The sequence below is a fragment of the Aotus nancymaae genome, unplaced genomic scaffold (genome assembly GCF_030222135.1).
Source record: "Aotus nancymaae isolate 86718 unplaced genomic scaffold, 86718_ANA_hifiasm-v0.15.2.pri h1tg000040l, whole genome shotgun sequence".
Classification (NCBI taxonomy): domain Eukaryota; kingdom Metazoa; phylum Chordata; class Mammalia; order Primates; family Aotidae; genus Aotus; species Aotus nancymaae.
Genome location: NW_026988454.1, coordinates 83,397,215 through 83,415,887, shown reverse-complemented (window position 1 = coordinate 83,415,887; position 18,673 = coordinate 83,397,215). Strand labels below are relative to the sequence as shown.

The 18,673-nt window shown below is 36.8% G+C and overlaps 1 protein-coding gene across 3 annotated transcripts in view; it reads right to left on the bottom strand.

The window, feature by feature from the left end:
* Window positions 1–2,402: 2,402 nt before the first annotated feature.
* The window catches only part of ME1 (malic enzyme 1), a 216,514-nt gene continuing 200,243 nt past the window's right edge, over window positions 2,403–18,673 (bottom strand). For all 3 annotated transcript variants that reach the window (XM_064360881.1, XM_064360883.1, XM_064360882.1), the window contains 4 exons: window positions 17,779–17,921; window positions 14,327–14,500; window positions 7,209–7,307; window positions 2,403–2,935 (listed from right to left, as the gene is read on the bottom strand). In XM_064360881.1, the coding sequence (XP_064216951.1) occupies window positions 2,765–2,935; window positions 7,209–7,307; window positions 14,327–14,500; window positions 17,779–17,921 (587 nt within the window). In that variant the 3' untranslated portion in view covers window positions 2,403–2,764. The remainder of the gene's footprint in view (window positions 2,936–7,208; window positions 7,308–14,326; window positions 14,501–17,778; window positions 17,922–18,673) is intronic.

The following is an 18,673-nucleotide window of genomic DNA, read 5'->3' as shown; positions in this document are numbered from 1 at the left end:
TCACTCATAAGAGGATGTTGAACAATGAGAACACGTGGACACAGTGAGGGGAACATCACACACTGGGGTCTGTTGGTGGGGGGTAGGGGAGGGAAAACATTAGGAGAAATACCTAATGTAGGTGATGGGGGGATGGAGGTAGCAAACCACCATGGCATATGTATACCTATGCAACAATCCTGCAAGATCTGCACATGTACCCCAGAACTTAAAGTAAAATAAAAAAAAAATGTAAGTGTAAAATGTGTGCTGGATTTTGAAGACAGTAGGAACAAAATAAACTATCTTAATAATTTTATGTTGATTACATGTTGAAGTGATATTTTGGATATACTGGTTCAAACAACATATATTATTACCATGAATTCCACCAGTGTCTTTTTTTTATGAAGCTACTAGGAAATTTAAAATTACACATGGGACAGTGCTGTTCCAGACTATAGCCTAGGGAAAGGAGAAGAAACTGTAAAGAAAGGTAAACATGGATGTCAAGGTTACTTTCCTTACTTATTAGTTTTGTGGACTTGGCAAGTTACTTAACATATCAACTTCATAAGGAAAGTGAGGGGACTACATTAAATTAAAATAATGTATGTGGCATACTTGACACCTAGTAAGTAACTATCTAATCTTTATTTCATTATCTTTACCTGAGGACAAGGAAGTGGCTCACACATCACAGTGTCCAGAATATGTGATTACATAGTCTTTTTTTTTTTTGAGACAGAGTCTCACTCTGTCTCCAAGGCTGGAGTGCAGTGGCACGATCTCGGTCATGGCAACGTCCAATTCAAGCGATTCTTATGCCTCAGCCTCCCAAGTAGCTGGGATTACAGGCATGAGCCACCAAGCCCAGCTAATTTTTGTATTTTTTTAGTGGAGACAGGGTTTCACCATGTTGGCCAGGCTGGTCTCGAACTGCTGACCTCAGGTGATCCGCCCGGCTCAGCCTCCCAAAGTGCTGGGATTACAGGCGTGAGCCACCGCGCCCAGCCACATATATTAAATGAATGATGTTTGTACTGAAATTAGCAGTTATTAGAATATTTTACAAATTCATCATACATAATCATACAACCCCAAGATCCAGCATTACAGTGTAACATTTTAAGAAACAAGGACAATTATTTTATATTTCTATTCATTCACTTTTTCTATGCTTTAATAAATCTTTTGCATGGGTAAATACATTTAGTTAGAACTCTAAGACAACATAGGCAAGAAATACATAGACATTCTGATTCTTCTCCAAATAACTATTTTGAGGAAGCTCTTGACTATATGTTACCTTTAGAAATACCTTAACCTCTTCTGCTCATACCTAAAACAATTTGCATAACTGTCAACTTTCAATAAAATCATTTTATAGTACAATTTATCTCGAACATCTTATACTCCTTAAAGCATTACTTCAAAAACAAAATTCTTCAAATAATTCTACAAATAAATAGCAAATGTTATTGCACCTTAGCTTTATAATTTAAAATTTTTTCCATTACTTCAACCATTAGTTGCTAAAATAAATTAATATAGTCTGGGCATATAACTACTCTTTCTTATAGAATGGTCTTGGTAATCAAGATATTTTAATACTTTAAGATAATTTCTGATATTGGGAACTTAATTATAACACTTTGTCCAAATTCAGGAGAAACTGAGGTGATTGTAACACAGTGAGCCCTTAGTTACTTGAGTTAATCAAGAGGCCATTATGGCAGGTAACTCCAGTAGGAACTGACTCCTGAGATCTTTAAGAGGTCAGTTCCTCAGGCAGCCCTTTCTCAAGTATCTTAACTTTATTCTCTCCTTTCAGACCTTCTCACTGCTCAGGCTGTGCTGAACTAAAGGTATCAACCTCTGGACGGGGGCCACAGTCCACAAAGGCCCTGTAGCAACAGTATAGTAGCTGAAGGATAGGATGACTGATCAAGGGGAAATAAAGGTGGTTTTAGGTGGGATTTCTGGCTCTAGAGCAAGGTAATAATAGCTTTACTCTATGAGCTGTAACAATGACAAAATAATATTAAAATCTAAGGCTGTACAAGGCATTGTAAACAGCAATGATCTTTCTTAGAAATGTTAGAATTCGGCTGCACTAAAGAAGATATGAGATATCATGGGGAGAAATGCCACATATAGGTGAAAGGGAGGAAGGCAGCAAATCACACTGCCACGTATGCACCTATGCAACAATCTTGCATGTTTTTCACATGTACCCCAAAACCTAAAATGCAATTAAAAAAAAAAAGATATATGATCTAGGACTGGAATAAAAATACCTGAGAAGTTGTTTTCTCTAGGCAACAACGTAGTGTTATGTTATTTCTGCTTAGCAAAAGTTCACCTATGCCTAGATTCATTTCTACCTTTTTTTTTAAAAAAAGTAGGTTTTAACAAAATGGTCAAGAAAAGAATTATGCATTTTAATGTTGATTATATCAATTTATTACTAATTTTGGTCTTCCCATTAGTTTCATGTATAAAAACAATGAGTTTCTCAGTAGTAGGTACAATAGCTTTTAAAGAGAATGTAGGCAGAATAATTCAGATAGAAATCATAAATAACGAGAAGCCAAAGTGAAGCAAAATTGTCTCAAATGATGTTTATCCCAATTTATATCAATATTCTTCCATCAATTTTTAGACTGTTAAAGTAAAATCTTAATCTAAGCATTTTATGAATCATTATAAAAGATTCCAACCTTTAAAAATTATGAAAGGTTTAAAGATCTCATTAATAGAGTTAGAATTGTTTGCTATTATCCTACTGGTCAACTTTGGTCTGTATTTTCTGGACATCTTCAGGCCAAGAATAACAATCAGGTAGAATCTGGTCATAATCAGTACTATACATCTGGGAGTGGATAAATGCTTCTTTGTTTTGCGGTTCAGGATACACTGTGGCTGTCTTTTCTTGGTATGCATCTTTCACAATCTAGATATAAGAAAATAATATTAATTATTTTAATAATAGAGGTGATGGTGAGCCCATGTGAGTGGGAGTTTTTATCCATTTCAAAAACATTGTATATCTTATGTTTGCAAAAACATTAAGTGTATTATAATAAAAGCACATATAAGCAATGAAGATATAAGATGAAAAAGCAATTATAAATCATATAGTGAGAGAGGAAAATGATACCAGCAACTGAGGAAAGTGTGAATAAGTGAGGCTGATTCAACTACTATCACACCTGGATTTCTCCAACAAGCCAGCGTTAAAAGTATTGTCATGACCTGACTGATAATTAACTTGAACTAAATACCTCAATAGTCCTGCTAAACCTGAAGCTTGAATTTTTTTTTGTTTGTTTAGACAGAAGCTCATTCTGTCACCAGGCTGGAGTGCAGTGGTCTGATCTTGGCTCACTGCAACCTCTGCCTCCCCAATTTTAGCAATTCTCCTGTCTCAGCCTCCTGAGTAGCTGGGATTACAGGCTTGTGCCACCATGCCTGGAACCTTGAATTTTTAAGAATCCCTATTCTGACCACAGCCTCCTGCAGAATCTCCTCCTGTATTCCAGGGTCTCCTGATCCTGCTCAGCTTATCATCTGCACACCACAGTCAGTATCAGTGCTCTTTGCAGTATCACAGAATCTCTAATCACCACGTTCTGTGTTACATGCGTAATTCTAGTCCCTCATTTGGGGACCCCTCAGAGCTAGCTTTCTCCTTTCATGGCTGTGCATCCTAGAACCATGCAGTAAACTTTCTGCGGTGCTTTATTTTTTTCTAGTCTGCACATTATACTTTTCTCCCTCTCTCTTCTCTTAAAACTTTCTCTTGTGGTTCCCAAAAAGCAATTCCAAACCGTCCTGCTGTCTTCAAGTTTCCATTTGACTCTCATCACTCACTGGAGTGAGTGATCACATCATACACTGGAGAATCAGATTATCACATCATATCACTGGAGAAAATTCCAACTACTCAGAAAAAATGACCTTAATTTCCCCTTTGACCAACTCAAACTATCTCCTCAGTATCTTCATACATCTTCTTTCTCTACTTTCTTTTAGAAAAATGGACTCTTCTCATCAAAATTAATCATTCCATATGTACTATTTAATTCACAAGCTTTTGTTTGTTTGTTTGTTTTGAGATGGAGTCTCACTCTATCACCCAGGCTGGAGTGCAGTGGCACGATCTTGGATGTTGCAGAACCTCTGCCACCGGTTCAAGCAATTCTCCTGCCTCAGCCTCCCGAGTAGTTGGGATTACAGGCTCTTGCCACCACACGTGGCTAATTTTTATACTTTTTTAGAAGAGAAGGGGTTTCGCCAGGTTGGCCAGGCTGGTCTCAAACTCCTGACCTTAGGTGATCTACCCTCCTCGGCCTCCCAAACTGCTGGGATTACAGGTGTGAGCCACCATGCCCGGCTTAATTCATACCAGTTCTTAAAACGGTATTTATATGACTGATTTATTTTGATAAGTCTGATTTCAAAGAATATCAGAATGATTAAGTATCTCTTTTCAATGTAAAACTATGCATTTATGAACAATTAAGGTTATAAATATTGTGCTGTACTATGAAGAGATGTCTATGAAAAAGCAAGAAACAATATGTATACTTCATAACTATAATGATGTTAGAAAATAAAAAAATTAAAGACTCAAAATACAGGAAAAAAATAATGCTTATATTAGAAAAATAGAATATTGATTATTTTCCTGTTCTCTTTTTATTTTCCAAAGTGCCTATAATGTGGTATTATTACTTTTTAAACAGATTTGTTGAAATATAATTAACACAAAATTCAACCATTTTAAGTGCACAACTAAATTATTTTTGTAAATTTACTGCACAACAATATACCACATTCTGTTTTAGAATATTTCCATCACCCCAGAAAGATCCTCATGCCTGTTTAAGATGGCTACGTTAATTTTATAATAAAACACATTGTTTCATTACTGACACAGACTCTGTGGAAATTCATCTCCTCTTTCTGCTCCCAGGTATATACCATAGAAATAATCCCCTCTCTCAATGAAATCTTAAATCCCTGTCCTGTCCATGCCAAACTCTCTGACAGAGTGGCTTATATTTTATTGCTTTCCTAATTTTCTGACTTCTTAACCTTTTGAACATCTTGAAATTTCTTTTATAAAAATCTCTGATAACTTGTAAAGTACCAAAAAAAGTCTGCATCTGTTTTTCTCTCCAAGATTTGGCTGTGTTGGCCACAACTTCCACTCCCATTCTGAATTCTCTCTCCTAATTCTTGACATACTGCTCAGTTTGGAGTCTCTTCTTAAAATCCTGACCACTTCTCTTCTCAGCTGGCATCTTTCTTCTGTCTTCTAGACAGAATAACAAACTATATGCTATCCTCATTTTTCTTTTCTTTCTATACTTGCTTTCTTGGCAACCCCACCCACTCCTAGACATTCACCAGTTACTTCAGGCAGAAGATGCCCAGGTCTTTTATCTAGCCTCTTTTTAAGTTTCAGTCATTTCTATCTACTTGATAGAATGGTACATCTAAATGTGCCACTGATACCTCAAACTTGCAGTCCACTTATATGATCTTCCTCTCTGAAGTTGGTTCTTTGTTCTAATTTCTCAATTTCTGTGTATGCACTCTGTATTCTTCTATTATTGTAGGTGTAATAGCTGAATCTTTTTGCACTCCCCTGCTGTCCCCTGCTTTTTTTCCTTCTCTAATTGTAAGCTAATTCCTTTTCATTTAAATATCCAAAATGAACTTAAAATAATATGCTATTCAGCATATTAATAGTTTAATCTACTTAGAAATTAGCAGATACATATTAGTAGAAAATATGAACATACTTTTTCATAATTAGATAACCAAGCAGATTATTGTGTCAAGGTTTTTGGAGGATTACTTCTTTTTAAAACTCTACCTTCAGTCAACAAGATAAATAATGATATGTGACTCTTAACTGGTGTTGTTTAGATAACTTGCTAATACTTAAACTATTTCAACTGGAACCAATTTGGCCCCCAAGGGGATACTTGGCAATGTCTGCAGTTTTGGTTGATACAACTGAGCAGATGCTACTGACATCTAGTGGGCAGAGGCCAGGAATGCTGCTAAACTCTGTACCATGCCCAGGACAGCCACATGACAGTTATCCACCCAAAATGTCCACAGTGCTGAGGTAGAGAAACCCCAATTTAAACATATAACTACTGTCATGGCTGAAGTGTGCTCCCCCTACCCCAAATTCATTGTTGAAGCCCTAACCACTAGTGCCTCCGAATGTGAGTGTATTTAGAAATAGGGCCTTTAAGGAGATCATTAAGTTAAAATGAGATAATTAGAATGGTCTAAATCCAATTTGATGGTTTTTCTTATGAGAAGGGGAAATTTGGACACACAACTGTGTACATACACAGAGAAAAGTCCACATGGGGACACAGAAAGAGGGCAGCAGCTATCTGCCAGCCATCTGCCAGCCAAGGAGAGAGACCTCAGAGGAACCAAACCTGCAGACATCTTGATCTTAGACTACCAGCTCCCAAAATGATGGGAAGATAGGTTTCTGTTGTTTAAGCCACACAGTCTTTGGCTTAAATATTTAAAAACAGTTACTAAATAACTGTGGTATGTAGTTATCGCAGCCCAAGAAAACTAATACAATTATACTGCAAAAAAAATTCCACCTATCTTCCAGTTTAGTTACAGCAAGTTTCTCTGCCTTTGGGTTCTTCTTGGCCAATTCCTTCAGTAGCTCATCTGCCACCCCAACAGCCTCCAAGTTCTTTTCCCTCTTTATTTTGCCTTCCGCCCCAGTATTATCATTGTGATCTGTCATTTAAGATGCCATACATCATAGTGACATGGATATGGAAAGTGGGGTTCAAGGTCTAAATGTCACTCTACCATATCTGTAATACTTTGCTAATTATCACAAATGTGATATAGAAAAGAATAACTTTCAAAAGGTGAAATAGGAGAAATCTGGCTGACACGAAGCCCTAAAAAATTATTTAAATTTTAGGAGAAAAAAGAATGACAGGAAGGGAAATTAATTATTCAGCCCAGTTCTTCCTTTCTTCTCTGAGGTGCAAATGCAACTCCTAAGCTCTACGGAGTCATTGTGCCTCACTTCTCTGACTTCTGACATAGTAAGGTGATACAGATATACATTTCAAGGAAGCAGATTTTTAATATTTAAAAATGCATATTTAGCAAGAGAAGGAAGGAAAAATAATGAAGCTTGAACAAGATGGTTTTACCTTTTCTGCAATTTTCAGAGAAACATCTCTAATGGTATTCAAAGGAGGATAAAGCCGACCCTCTTCCAAGTGTTTATCTGACACTTGCTGAGCTATAACCTTATAAAAAAAGAAAGAAAGTGTTTATACTTCACATCATACAATGTGGCGAGTATGCAAATAAGAAGTGAATGGTCACATATAATGGTCTATACAAAAACCAGTGACATTAATAGGATTATCTAATTTCATCATCACTTCTATCAATAAGGAAACTAAACCCAGAGAGGTGCGGTGGTGGTTGGGGTCACACAATTGTTGAAAAAGATGGGAACAGAATCTGCGTTTCCTTTTAGTCCACTTCCTTTTCTATTGTACCATGAAATGCTAGATACTTTCCAATTGATACATTAGGGGAACAAGGGAAAAGAAAAGAAAGAGGAAGACCACAGAGTCATGAAAACGGATCCTGAAAGCAGAGGAGGACAGCTATCCGAGGCTAAGCATGCCATTACTCCCAGCTCCTTGCCATACTCTTGTGCAGAAGGTAGAGCAAAAAGCTGAGAAAGCTAGTTCAGAGTCTCACTGTGAGTAAGACATTAATTTTATACGGATTCTGCATTATCTGAATCACCTAATTAGCCTTAACATTTGCTTTCCCCAAACCATTCCCTAGTTGCAAATCAAACAGTGTTAAATTTTGTATTGAATCCTAAAGCAGAGAGGGAGACTCACTCAGTAACCCTGATGTTCTCTCCAGCTATAAGGCTTTGATTAAATTTCTTGATGGGGGCAAATCTAAATCAGCTTATACCTGGGCCTTTGTTCCATGAAAATGTGGATGCAGAGAGGGAGTAGGAAACCTTCCTCTTTTGCAACATTTTAAATAATCATATTTATTTTTCAGTATATCTTAATTTTTCAGTATATCTTAATACCTTTTAGATTTTTAAATCATGAAATTATTTCCAAAATATTTATTTGTTGCCATCAACAAATATATATGACACTGAACAAGCATAACACTGCAGAGAAGCTAAAAATAAGTGTTACTGTCCTTGAGAGATTTATAATTTAGTGAGGTAACAGTGTATGGGAAGAAAAAGAGAATGCTGAAAGAGAAGATGGCTTAGGCTAAAGGTGAAATATGGGTGCTAAGAAATCCAGAGGAAGAGCAGTTCTGGAAGGCCTCATATGCAGAGCAGCTTGAAAGGCAAACCTACAGGAATGCCTGGAGTTAGACAAACAGAAAGGGGGTGGGCATTCCAGACAAAGAAACAAAAACCAAAAAAACCAGAGTCAGACCAAAGGCAGAGATGTGTGTGAGCTGGATTCAGCAGGCCCAAGTATCCTGACCTGGGGAAGCAGAGAGTCTGGGTAGTACAGAAATAAGGGCTGGAGCATTACCAATGTCAAAAAAGGAGTTTGGGGTTAAATCCTGTGGGTGACTGAGGACTTCCCACCAAGGAAGTCCTGGTCATTTAGGCAGTGGGATGGAGGGGAAAGAGAGGAAGGTAAAGTTACTAGTGTAACTGTTTGATTAGTATTGCTCTACATATTATACAAAATATTATAACATATAATTGCAGGGTGTTGACCATAATTTTATAATAACTTCATCATTTAACTCATTAATTTCTTGCCTTTGTAACAGGATGTTGGCCCTAGAATTGGTGATCAGGGTCCCAAACTCTAGGACAAAGAGATATTAAGCATTCCAAACTATCAGGAAGCCACCAAACAAGTGGGGCTTGCCATCAACCTCAGAAATAGAACCAGTCCTGCCAACCACACAACCACAGCCACCTGATTCCCGAAGGCTGAGATGGTGAAAGGTAGAAAGTTTGCTGAAACCATGATTTGCCTTACTGGGTAATGTAGTGGCTTTTTCCTCCCCGCTTCTTGGTGCATGCTACTCCTTCTTAAAGGCTTACAGTGTCCTCAAGGAAAGACTAGGGGGCATTCTATTTCCCTACTGAGCCTGAGCAGTTACAGATAGGTGTATTCTCTATCTGCTACTGCAGGCTTCGCATATTGCAGGGCGAGGACATGACATTTGAATTGGATATAAAATTTTGAACTGCATAGATGTTTAATTATTGTTCACTGATATATTCCCAGCACTCAGAATAATGCCTAGCATATGTCAGTTATTTAATTAAAAGAATATTAAAAGAATGAGTGAACTGAAAGTTATGGGATCTTACCTAAATATCACTAAGAGAAACAAGAGGGAAAGCTGGTGGAGAATAATTTAAAACAGTGACTGAGGCAAAATAAAACCATTTTATGTTAATTGCTCCATTGAATTGAAACTTTTAAAAAATCTTGTTAATTCTTGTTGTTCTGCAAAGGATATGTGGCAGATTTAAATCAGAATTTCTCAGATGTTAAGGCAAAAACTTTTCAGGGTATCAGGTATTGTTATTTGATTGGATAGAAGAAAATGAATAGCACAATGTTAAAAAGATGTCACAGCATGGTGATTGAAGGCTCAGGCTCCGGTGTGAGGTAGACCTATGTCTGAATTCTAATTCCATCAATTACTATCTGTATTTGAGCAAATTAGTTAACCTTTCTAGGCCTCAATTTTCTCATTAGTAATACAGGACTAATAATAGTTCCTAATTCATAAGAATTAAATGAAATAAATGCTAACAAAGAATTTACCACAGTGTCTGTCAGAAAGCATTCAGTGAAACTTAGCTGTTTTGTTTTATTTGTTTATTTATTTATTTGAAACAGTGTCTCACTCAGATTGCCTAGGTTGGAGTGCAGTGGCACAATTTTGGCTTACTGCAACCCTCTGTTTCTCCGGGCTTGGGTGATTCTCCCACCTTAAACTCCTGAGAAGCCGGGACTATAGGCATTTGTCATCATGCCCCACTACTTTTTCTTTCTTTTCCTTTTTTTTAAAATATATTTTTAGCAGAGATGGGGTTTCACCATGTTTGCCAGGCTGGTCTTAAACTCCTGAGTTCAAGTGATCCACCTGCCTTGGCCTTCCAAAGTGCTGGGATTACAGACGTGAGCCGTCGTACCTGGCCTGCTATTTTGTTTTAAGAAGAACAAATAGGCAGCCCACATGGCTAAGTGGAAGCAAAATAGCTTTTGCTGTCAGATCTGGCTGTACAGTGTATAGCTTGTTAGCTATTTGATTTGGGGGCAAGTTCTATAACTAATCAACTTCAAGTTTTTTCAAGTATTTATACGACATAATGTGTGTATTCCACCTCTAACCGCCAGCACACTGCTGGCATTCAATATCACTATTTCTTCTCAGAATGCCACACAAATATCACTTTAAAGTGATTGGAGACAGTGATAAGATAGCTGAGTAAAGAAGAATCATTCTGGATCCTTACTCTCCATGTATGACTGTCAAACAAAGAAGGAGCCAAAGAACTGTGAAACAAAATCAAGTAGCAAACAGGTGACCATGAGGAGATGCACTAAATGTAAGGAATTTATCTTAGGGGGAAAGGAAGGAGCATACAAGAGTCCTAGCCTCACTCTCATCTATTAAATCATTTATTCAAAAACTCTTTGCTGCCTTTGATGTGCTTTGGTTGTCTCTCTCTAATGACATTGTGGCTAATTTAAAATAATCTCTCTCCATTTTGTTTTGACATTGTTATGGCAGTTGGATTTCCAATTATCTTAAGTAAGGAAAAGGTTTCTCCAGATACTACTGTCCATGATAATTATCTAAAGGGTCCTCTGAGCAGATATGAGAAAGGAGTGGAGCAGGGCAGATGAGAAGACACCAACAGGTGATTCAGGAAGAGTGGTGTGAAGATAGGAAGCTGAGATTTGTCTCCCAGGTGTGGACAGGAGGTGAGGAATCTATTCCCAGGCTATAGTGCAGACCACAAAGGGCCAGGAGGGCTGATCCAGGGGAGCACTGTGTGCTCTCACCAGAGGTCCAGAAGACTGTCTACAGTGCCAGGAAAGCCAAAAATCTCTTCATGATATAACTATGTCCAGAAATAGCTGGGCGCAGTGGCTCACGCCTGTCATCTCAGCACTTTGGGAGGCCAACGTGGGTGAATCATGAGGTCAGGAGTTTGAAACCATCCTGGCTAACATGGTGAAACCCTGTCTCTACTAAAAATACAAAAAATTTAGCCAGGTGTGGTGACACGTGCCTATAGCTACTTGGGAGGCTGAGGCAGAGAATCGCTTGAACCAGGGAGGCAGAGGTCGCAGTGAGCCAAGATTGCACCACTGCACTCCAGCCTGGGTGACAGAGCGAGACTTGGTCTCAAAAAAAAAAAAAAGTCCAGAAATATTCTTTGAGATTGGTGTTAATCCATAAAATTTCTAGTTCCATAAGAGATCCAACTAGTATTTTTGATAATAATCCTAACAGTTATTAAATTTGTAGTTGCAAAACAAAAAATTCAGATAGATCTCCTATACATTACTTTTGTTAACGACAAAATATAATCTAGACAAGAAGTACTTTTCTTCTTTTTGCAGCCATCTAGTAGTGAATGTCTGTGGTATTGTATTTATTCTTCTTGCTAAGATACATGAATAGTTCTATTTAATCCTATTCAACAAGTATTTATTAATTTTCTGCTTTGTGTCTAGCATTGTGCTAGGTGCTACTGAAGTTTTAAAAGAGTACACCTAATCTTTTATGATAAGAAGCTCTCAAGAGCGTAATATAACCAGAAATAAAATTAAACGTCAAAGTATGAAATAAAAGATAGCCATGGCTTGGGTGAAAGATCAAGATAAGCTAGACTTGTCACAGAAAGATTCCAGGATGTGGTGGGATTTAAGGAGTACCCTAAAGGGCAAACTTAGATCAGTGGAGAATAATTCTGAGGACTTTCCAGGCAGGATAAGAGAGAAAGCAGTTACACAGGCATACATGCACATGATGTGTTTGAAGGCTATGGGATAAGGGAGAATGAAAAGAATGTCAGGCTTCTAAGCTTTGGTGCCTGCTTGGAAAGGGGGTATCATTAATAAAAATGTGGATGCTGAGAATGAGGGAAGATAATCAAGTTGTATTTAAGGACACAGTAGGGCATTTCTTTGGAATTATCCAACAGGCAACTGGAGATACGGAAAAAGATGAGAACGGAGATACACAGATTTGGCCACTACTAAAATGAAGATGATAGCAAAAAATGAATGAGATCTTTGAAAGCATAAGAAAGAAAAAACTGGTAACAAAAAATGAATGCTAGAAAAAAGCTCTTACTTAAAAGGGAGATGAAAAGCAGACAAACAAAATAATGAATGGGGACATAATAGAGATGATATAAAAAATAGGGTTGTTGGGTTGAAGCCTAAGAGAAAACCAGTAGAAAGTCCAAAAGATACAGCCAGAGAGATCACTAGCTATGATAAGAATTAGTGATGTGGTATGCGGACAACACCACATTTTTTTTCTTCAAAGTTTTTGTTTAGTAGTGATTATTACCTTTCTTGGAGAGTAAATTGAAAATATTTTTCATAACATTTGTCACTAGAGGGCGGTAGAGTTATTTAAGAAAGAAAACACTGACTACTGCAAGTAACCAAAACCGACAATGATTACATTGTCCTTAATGCAGAAACAACTTTTAAATGCTCTCTTAGTAATTAGACATCCATTTATGTTTAACAAGATTTTCTGAGTTAAAGAAAACCTGAGACATCAGCTGGCATGCTTTTAATGCAGTGAAGAAAAAAACATGAGAACATTATAGCTTCCAGACATCTGTTCTCATAGAATGATGCCAGGCGCTAGCCACCAAGATTATGTTCCTTTAGATCACGTCAGTAACATAAGACTCTTTGTCTATATATTTTGGGTTCCTTTTCACAATGGAAAAAATATTTGTAGGATAAAAATATTTGACTATCAATCAAATTCTATTTGGATCAGTTCAACTGCGAATGTTTAATCATAAGAGAAGAAATTCAAGTTTCTCATCCACAAATAGTATCCTGTTCAAATCTGAAAACATGATATCAACCTGATGAACATTCTGATTACCAAAAGCTCATAATTTTACAAATATATGCCCAATCACTGTATCATCGTGCTGAGGATTGGGACAAGGAGGGAACTAATAGGAACATGCAGCTTATGATTATCACTTGTGCCAGGAATAATCAAAGTTCTTTGTCTGTGACCTAAGAGTAACATGTCTTCTGTCAATATCTATGAAACTGTGGCTAAGTTGTTATCTTGCAAGTAGAGCAAAAGCTCAGATCTTTCACAGTTCATGACAGTACAAGATTCCCCAGTGGGACTGCTCTGTGATGTTCTGAGAATCTTTCTTCAAGGCCCAGACAGAGCTCCCTTCTACTCTTTTAATGATTTTATAAACAACGAATTTCCTATTTTGATTTAACTTCTGCTTAAATACTAGGGTGGTATCTGTTTCCTGTACTGAACCCTAAATGATAAACATGTTCACTATGCCATATCAGAATTTCACTTTAAACCTTCAGAATGCCATTCATTATTAAGCAGTGTTCTCAATGGGGAAATATTTACCACTTAATCATCATTTGGAAAGTTTTGTTATTGTTGTTGTTTTGATATAAAAGTTTTACTCTATAGCCCAGGCTGCAGTGCAGTGGTGCGATCTCGACTCACTGCAACCTTCACCTCTCAGGTTCAAGCGATTCTCCTTCCTCAGCCTCCTGAGTAGTGGGGATCACAGGCACGCACCACCATGCGCTGCTAATGTTTGTATTTTTAGTAGAGAAAGGGTTTTACCATGTTTGCCTAGCTGGCTTTGAACTCCTGGGCTCAAATGATCAGCCTCCATGGCCTCCCAAAGTGCTGGGATTACAGGCATGAGCCACGTGCCCAGCCCTGGAAACAATATTTTTAATTGTCTCATCACTGTCACAGAACTTGATCTGATGTGTGAAGACACAAAAATGTTCCCCTTAAGAAATCATAACACAACTATTCTAATATCTATTGAAGAAGAACCTTTTGTTTGTGATTCAGTATGAACATGCTACCAACCCCTTATTGTCCACTGGAGATTTTCTCTTCTTCAGAGTTTACTTCTTCCAGAGAGCAAGCTGAGATGCTAGATAAATAAAACATTAGACAACCTAGGCTGAGTACATGTGGTATTTTATACCCTTGGTAAACTTAGAGGATTTTACAATACCTCAGCAGTAGTGAGGAAAACTTTATCTGTGATGTGCCTCAATCCACACGCCACAACGCCAAGAGCAACTCCAGGGAACACATAGGAATTGTTGCCTTGCCCAGGATATAGGGTCTGTCCATTTGGAAGAGTGACTGGATCAAAAGGACTGCCACTGGCAAAAATTGCACGTCCCTACAACAAAGACACACACAACTCACTTTAAAAGGAAGCAGGATATTTTAAAACAAATGTATCATAACGGAACTACCCCATAGCCTAAATTATGAGCACTTAGAAAGAAGTCTGTTTTTATATTAACTTCCTAATTAGTCTGGACAAGCTTTTGTGATGTTGGGCAACCTGTTTTGGAATGGGTGATTATTACTATTCTCTATCTTACTCTTTACTCCCAAGAGGAGCATGCAAAGTACAGGACACCCTAAGACCATCACTCTATTCTCTGCAGTGGTTCAACCCATAGGCTCATTAACCATTTCTATATAGGCTTCCAATTAATAGATTTCTGAAGATAAAAAATGATGGGCTAATATTTAAATATTAAAATAATGATATTTTGGGTTGGGGCTTAGGAACTCACACATTTCCAAAATAAAAACTGAGAAAATCATATATATTTCTATATTATAAACAATTATGTGGGCTGGGCATGGTGGCTCACGCCTGTAATCCCAGCACTTTGAGAGGCCAAGGCAGGCAGATCACTTGGAGTCAGGAGTTTGAGACCACCTTGGCCAACATTTCTCTACTAAAAATACAAAAATTAGCTGGGTAGTGGTGGTGGGTGCCTGTAATCCCATGTGCTCGAGAGGCTGAGGCAGGAGAATCACTTGAACCCAGGAAGCAGAGGCTGCAGTGAACCTAGATTGCACCACTGCACTCCAGCCTGGGCAACAAAGCGAGACTCCAGCTCAAAAAAAAAAAAAAAGAGTTCTATGGAGAATCACTCACATAGGAAACAAACTCATTGGCAGGGGGTAGAACTGGCAAGTAAGAGGAAGATTAAGTTATCAATATTTTTCAACAGCTGTCTTCATTTTGCCTAGTATTAATATTTTGTCATAATTGTTTTTGAGGAATCTCATGTATCCCTTGCTTTAAAAAGGGATTAACTTGGCTGGGCATGGTGGCTCACATCTGTAATCCCAGCACTTTGGGAGGCTGAGGCAGGAGGATCACTTGAGATCAGGAGTTTGAGACCAGCCTGGCCAACATGGTGAAACCCCATTCCTACTAAAAATATAAAAATTAGCTGGGCATGGTGGCAGGCGCCTGTAATCCCAGCTACTTGAGAGGATGAGAAAGGAGAATCACTTGAACCCGGGAGGCAGTGGTTGCAGTGAGACACCACCTGCACTCCAGCCTGGGCAACAGAGCAAGACTCCACCTCAAAAAAAAAAAAGGCATTAACTTAGGGCCTGTTAGGTGCTGCATTTCATACTGCTAATCAAAAGAATATTCGTCTCATCTGTGATGGTGAGTGAACATCTAGTTGAGAGTATTTAGGCTTCAAAGGAGGAATCAGAAACCCTCAACAAATAGAGAATCACAGTCTAAGAAATCTATTTGAAAAGTCTAAAGCATCAAATCCCCAAGCATAGTTTAAATGATGACAGAATGGGTTTTAACTTTCATATCTCTTGGATCTAGAGTCTAAATTATAACTTGTTTTTAGCAAATGTCATAACATACCTTTTAGTTGTTCTTAAACTTGTATAACATAAAAATTCAACCTTCTTCAAGATATTAAAAAATGAAAATAGATGAGACAGAAAAACAAATTCTCAGCTAGCTGTTTATAAGACACTGTTAGGTTTTGCACAGAATTTGGTTTTGTTTTCTGACAAGTCAGATACCTTAAGTTCTTTAGCAGATAAAATATTTTATTATAAATAACTTTCTAATGTAACTAAATTATTATTTCATGTATAAAGGTTTTGGAAAATTATATTTGAGAAAGAGGCTTGTAACATTATGTATTTCCCTCCCCTCTTTCACTCCCACTCTTCCTGCCTATCTTTCTATAATCACCATATGTTAAGGAGAAACGTCATTAAATAAATGATAGTACTGTAGCTAGCTAAACATTCTCAAATATATGTTATTAATATGGCAAAGGAAATCTTCCCATACCATTTTTGGATTATATTTTTCTTGTTCAATAGTCTTTTTGTATATTGTAATTTAAGTTTTCCTATCTTCACCTGTGCCTGCAACAAGAGAAATTCACATCCACCAATAGGCAGACCTTTCCTTTTTATCCAATCCTTTCGCCAAACCAGTGTCTAAATTTTCATTCTCAAAATAACTATGTTTTATGTAGAAAAGCACAGACCATTAGGCAAGATCATAAGAAAGATATGAAGCATACATTTATATCAGACACATTCAAAGTTTAAAACATAACTACATAAATTTGGCTAACTTTATGTGTGTTATAGATAAGTCTCTTAACCTTTGAGGCCTGTCGAGATATATTAAGACAAAATAATTATTAAACACTTATTAAATGCCTACTATGTGCAAGACACAATGCTAAAATTTTGTTGTTGCTCAAAGAACATTTTTTGTTTCCTTTAAGGATTTAAGGACTACTGAATAATGTCAGGCAAATTCCCCAATTTAGAGATGAGACAAAATTAGTGAGAACACTGATGCCATCCCAAATAAGAGAGATAAACAATGGAGTGACTCCTTGCCAAAAAAAACAAATTATTAATTCTAGTAAGCATTTAAGGATATATGATTAAAGTAGAGCCATTAAGTTCCAATCAGTGCAGAGTGACACAGCTTTCATGTTTACCTCTCTAGTTTGTTTTGTATTTCCAATATAAATGTTTTAGATAGGTAAGACTCAATCTCTATTTTGTTGTAATGATGTTTTAAAGTTTTTGAAGGGAAAAAGGCTCCTTTCAGCATATCAATCAAATATATATTAGTTCAAACATGGTATAAAATAAATCATAGTAAAATACTGAAACACTGAGGACTCCTATCCTAATCTGGCTGGATGTCAAGATAGTTGCCCAAATGTTCCATCCATGGTACCAAAACCCAAACCCAGGATTTTGCAGAGCAAAAATAAGGTTGTGGTTTTACACTATATGCTTCAGTGTTTGGGAACAGCTAGTTAAAAAAGCTATTTTAATAAGCCTCTAGAACCAAGCTTTATCCTTTATATTTAACTACTATGTTTAAATCTTAGATATTTCCAAATCACTTGAGGAAAATTATCAGTAACACATTGAAATATGTATTTTATTTTATTGAAAGAGGATTTATACAACATTCTTGAAAAGGAAATAGTTCTTATCCCTCTGACCTGTGTGCTTTTCTTTCCATTTTGGGTGTATAATTTTTAAACATAAACAGTAAGCACCTTAGATATCCTAGGTCTCCCTATAATAAATAAAAATTTGATTATTAAAATATGAGCTATAGTTTTACTTTACCTTGGTTATTTTATAGCACTGCTCTGCAGAACATTCTGCTTTGCTAGTTGGATTACTCAAAGCAAAAATAATAGGCCGGTCATTGAAGGCAGCCATATCTTTGAGAATTTGTTCTGAGAATGCACCACCAATTGCAGCAACTCCTAATGAAGAAATAAAAAACTGGTGATTAACACTGTCATTGGTTAATTCACACAAGAAGCCCATGCCCCAAATCAATGATCTCTGTCAGGTCATTTTCTAATAGGCCCTAAACAAAATACTGTATAGAATATTTGTATTAAAATATAGTGACAAAAAGAGGCAAGTTTGTTAATGCCAACAATCCTTACAATCCTTAGGGTCACAAATCTACAAATACCTATTAAAGATAATATTTGGCTCCTATAATACAGTGAATTAGTGGCCAATCACTTGGAAATCTGTGTCCAGTATGTATACTTTCTCTATAAGCAATTCTATAAGTATATTCCAGTCTGTCAGGCTATCAAGCAATTAAGTTTTATAAACCAATGCTATCACTTAAGACAACCATCTGATTGAATTTCAAAAGTGAAGTACCACCTATTGAAATAACTTTAACAGAAGAATAAAGCAATTAGCATAATGGAAATGAAAAACAATAAGATTATTGACAGACTATATTTTGTAAAAACAATATTAAACACTTAATAAAGTTCCTGTCATGGAGTACTTGTTTTATTATGATTATCATCATTATTTTCAATATTATCATCTGTTTCACAAGAGCTTCTAGGAATGGAGTATAATATAAGGTAAAAATCAACATTATATATATACAGAATAAAGAATAAAGCTTCATAACTTCCTTTGAGTTTTTTTAAAACCATTTTAAAGTCTTGCAGTGCACATGCAATGTGTAAGTACGGTAGTA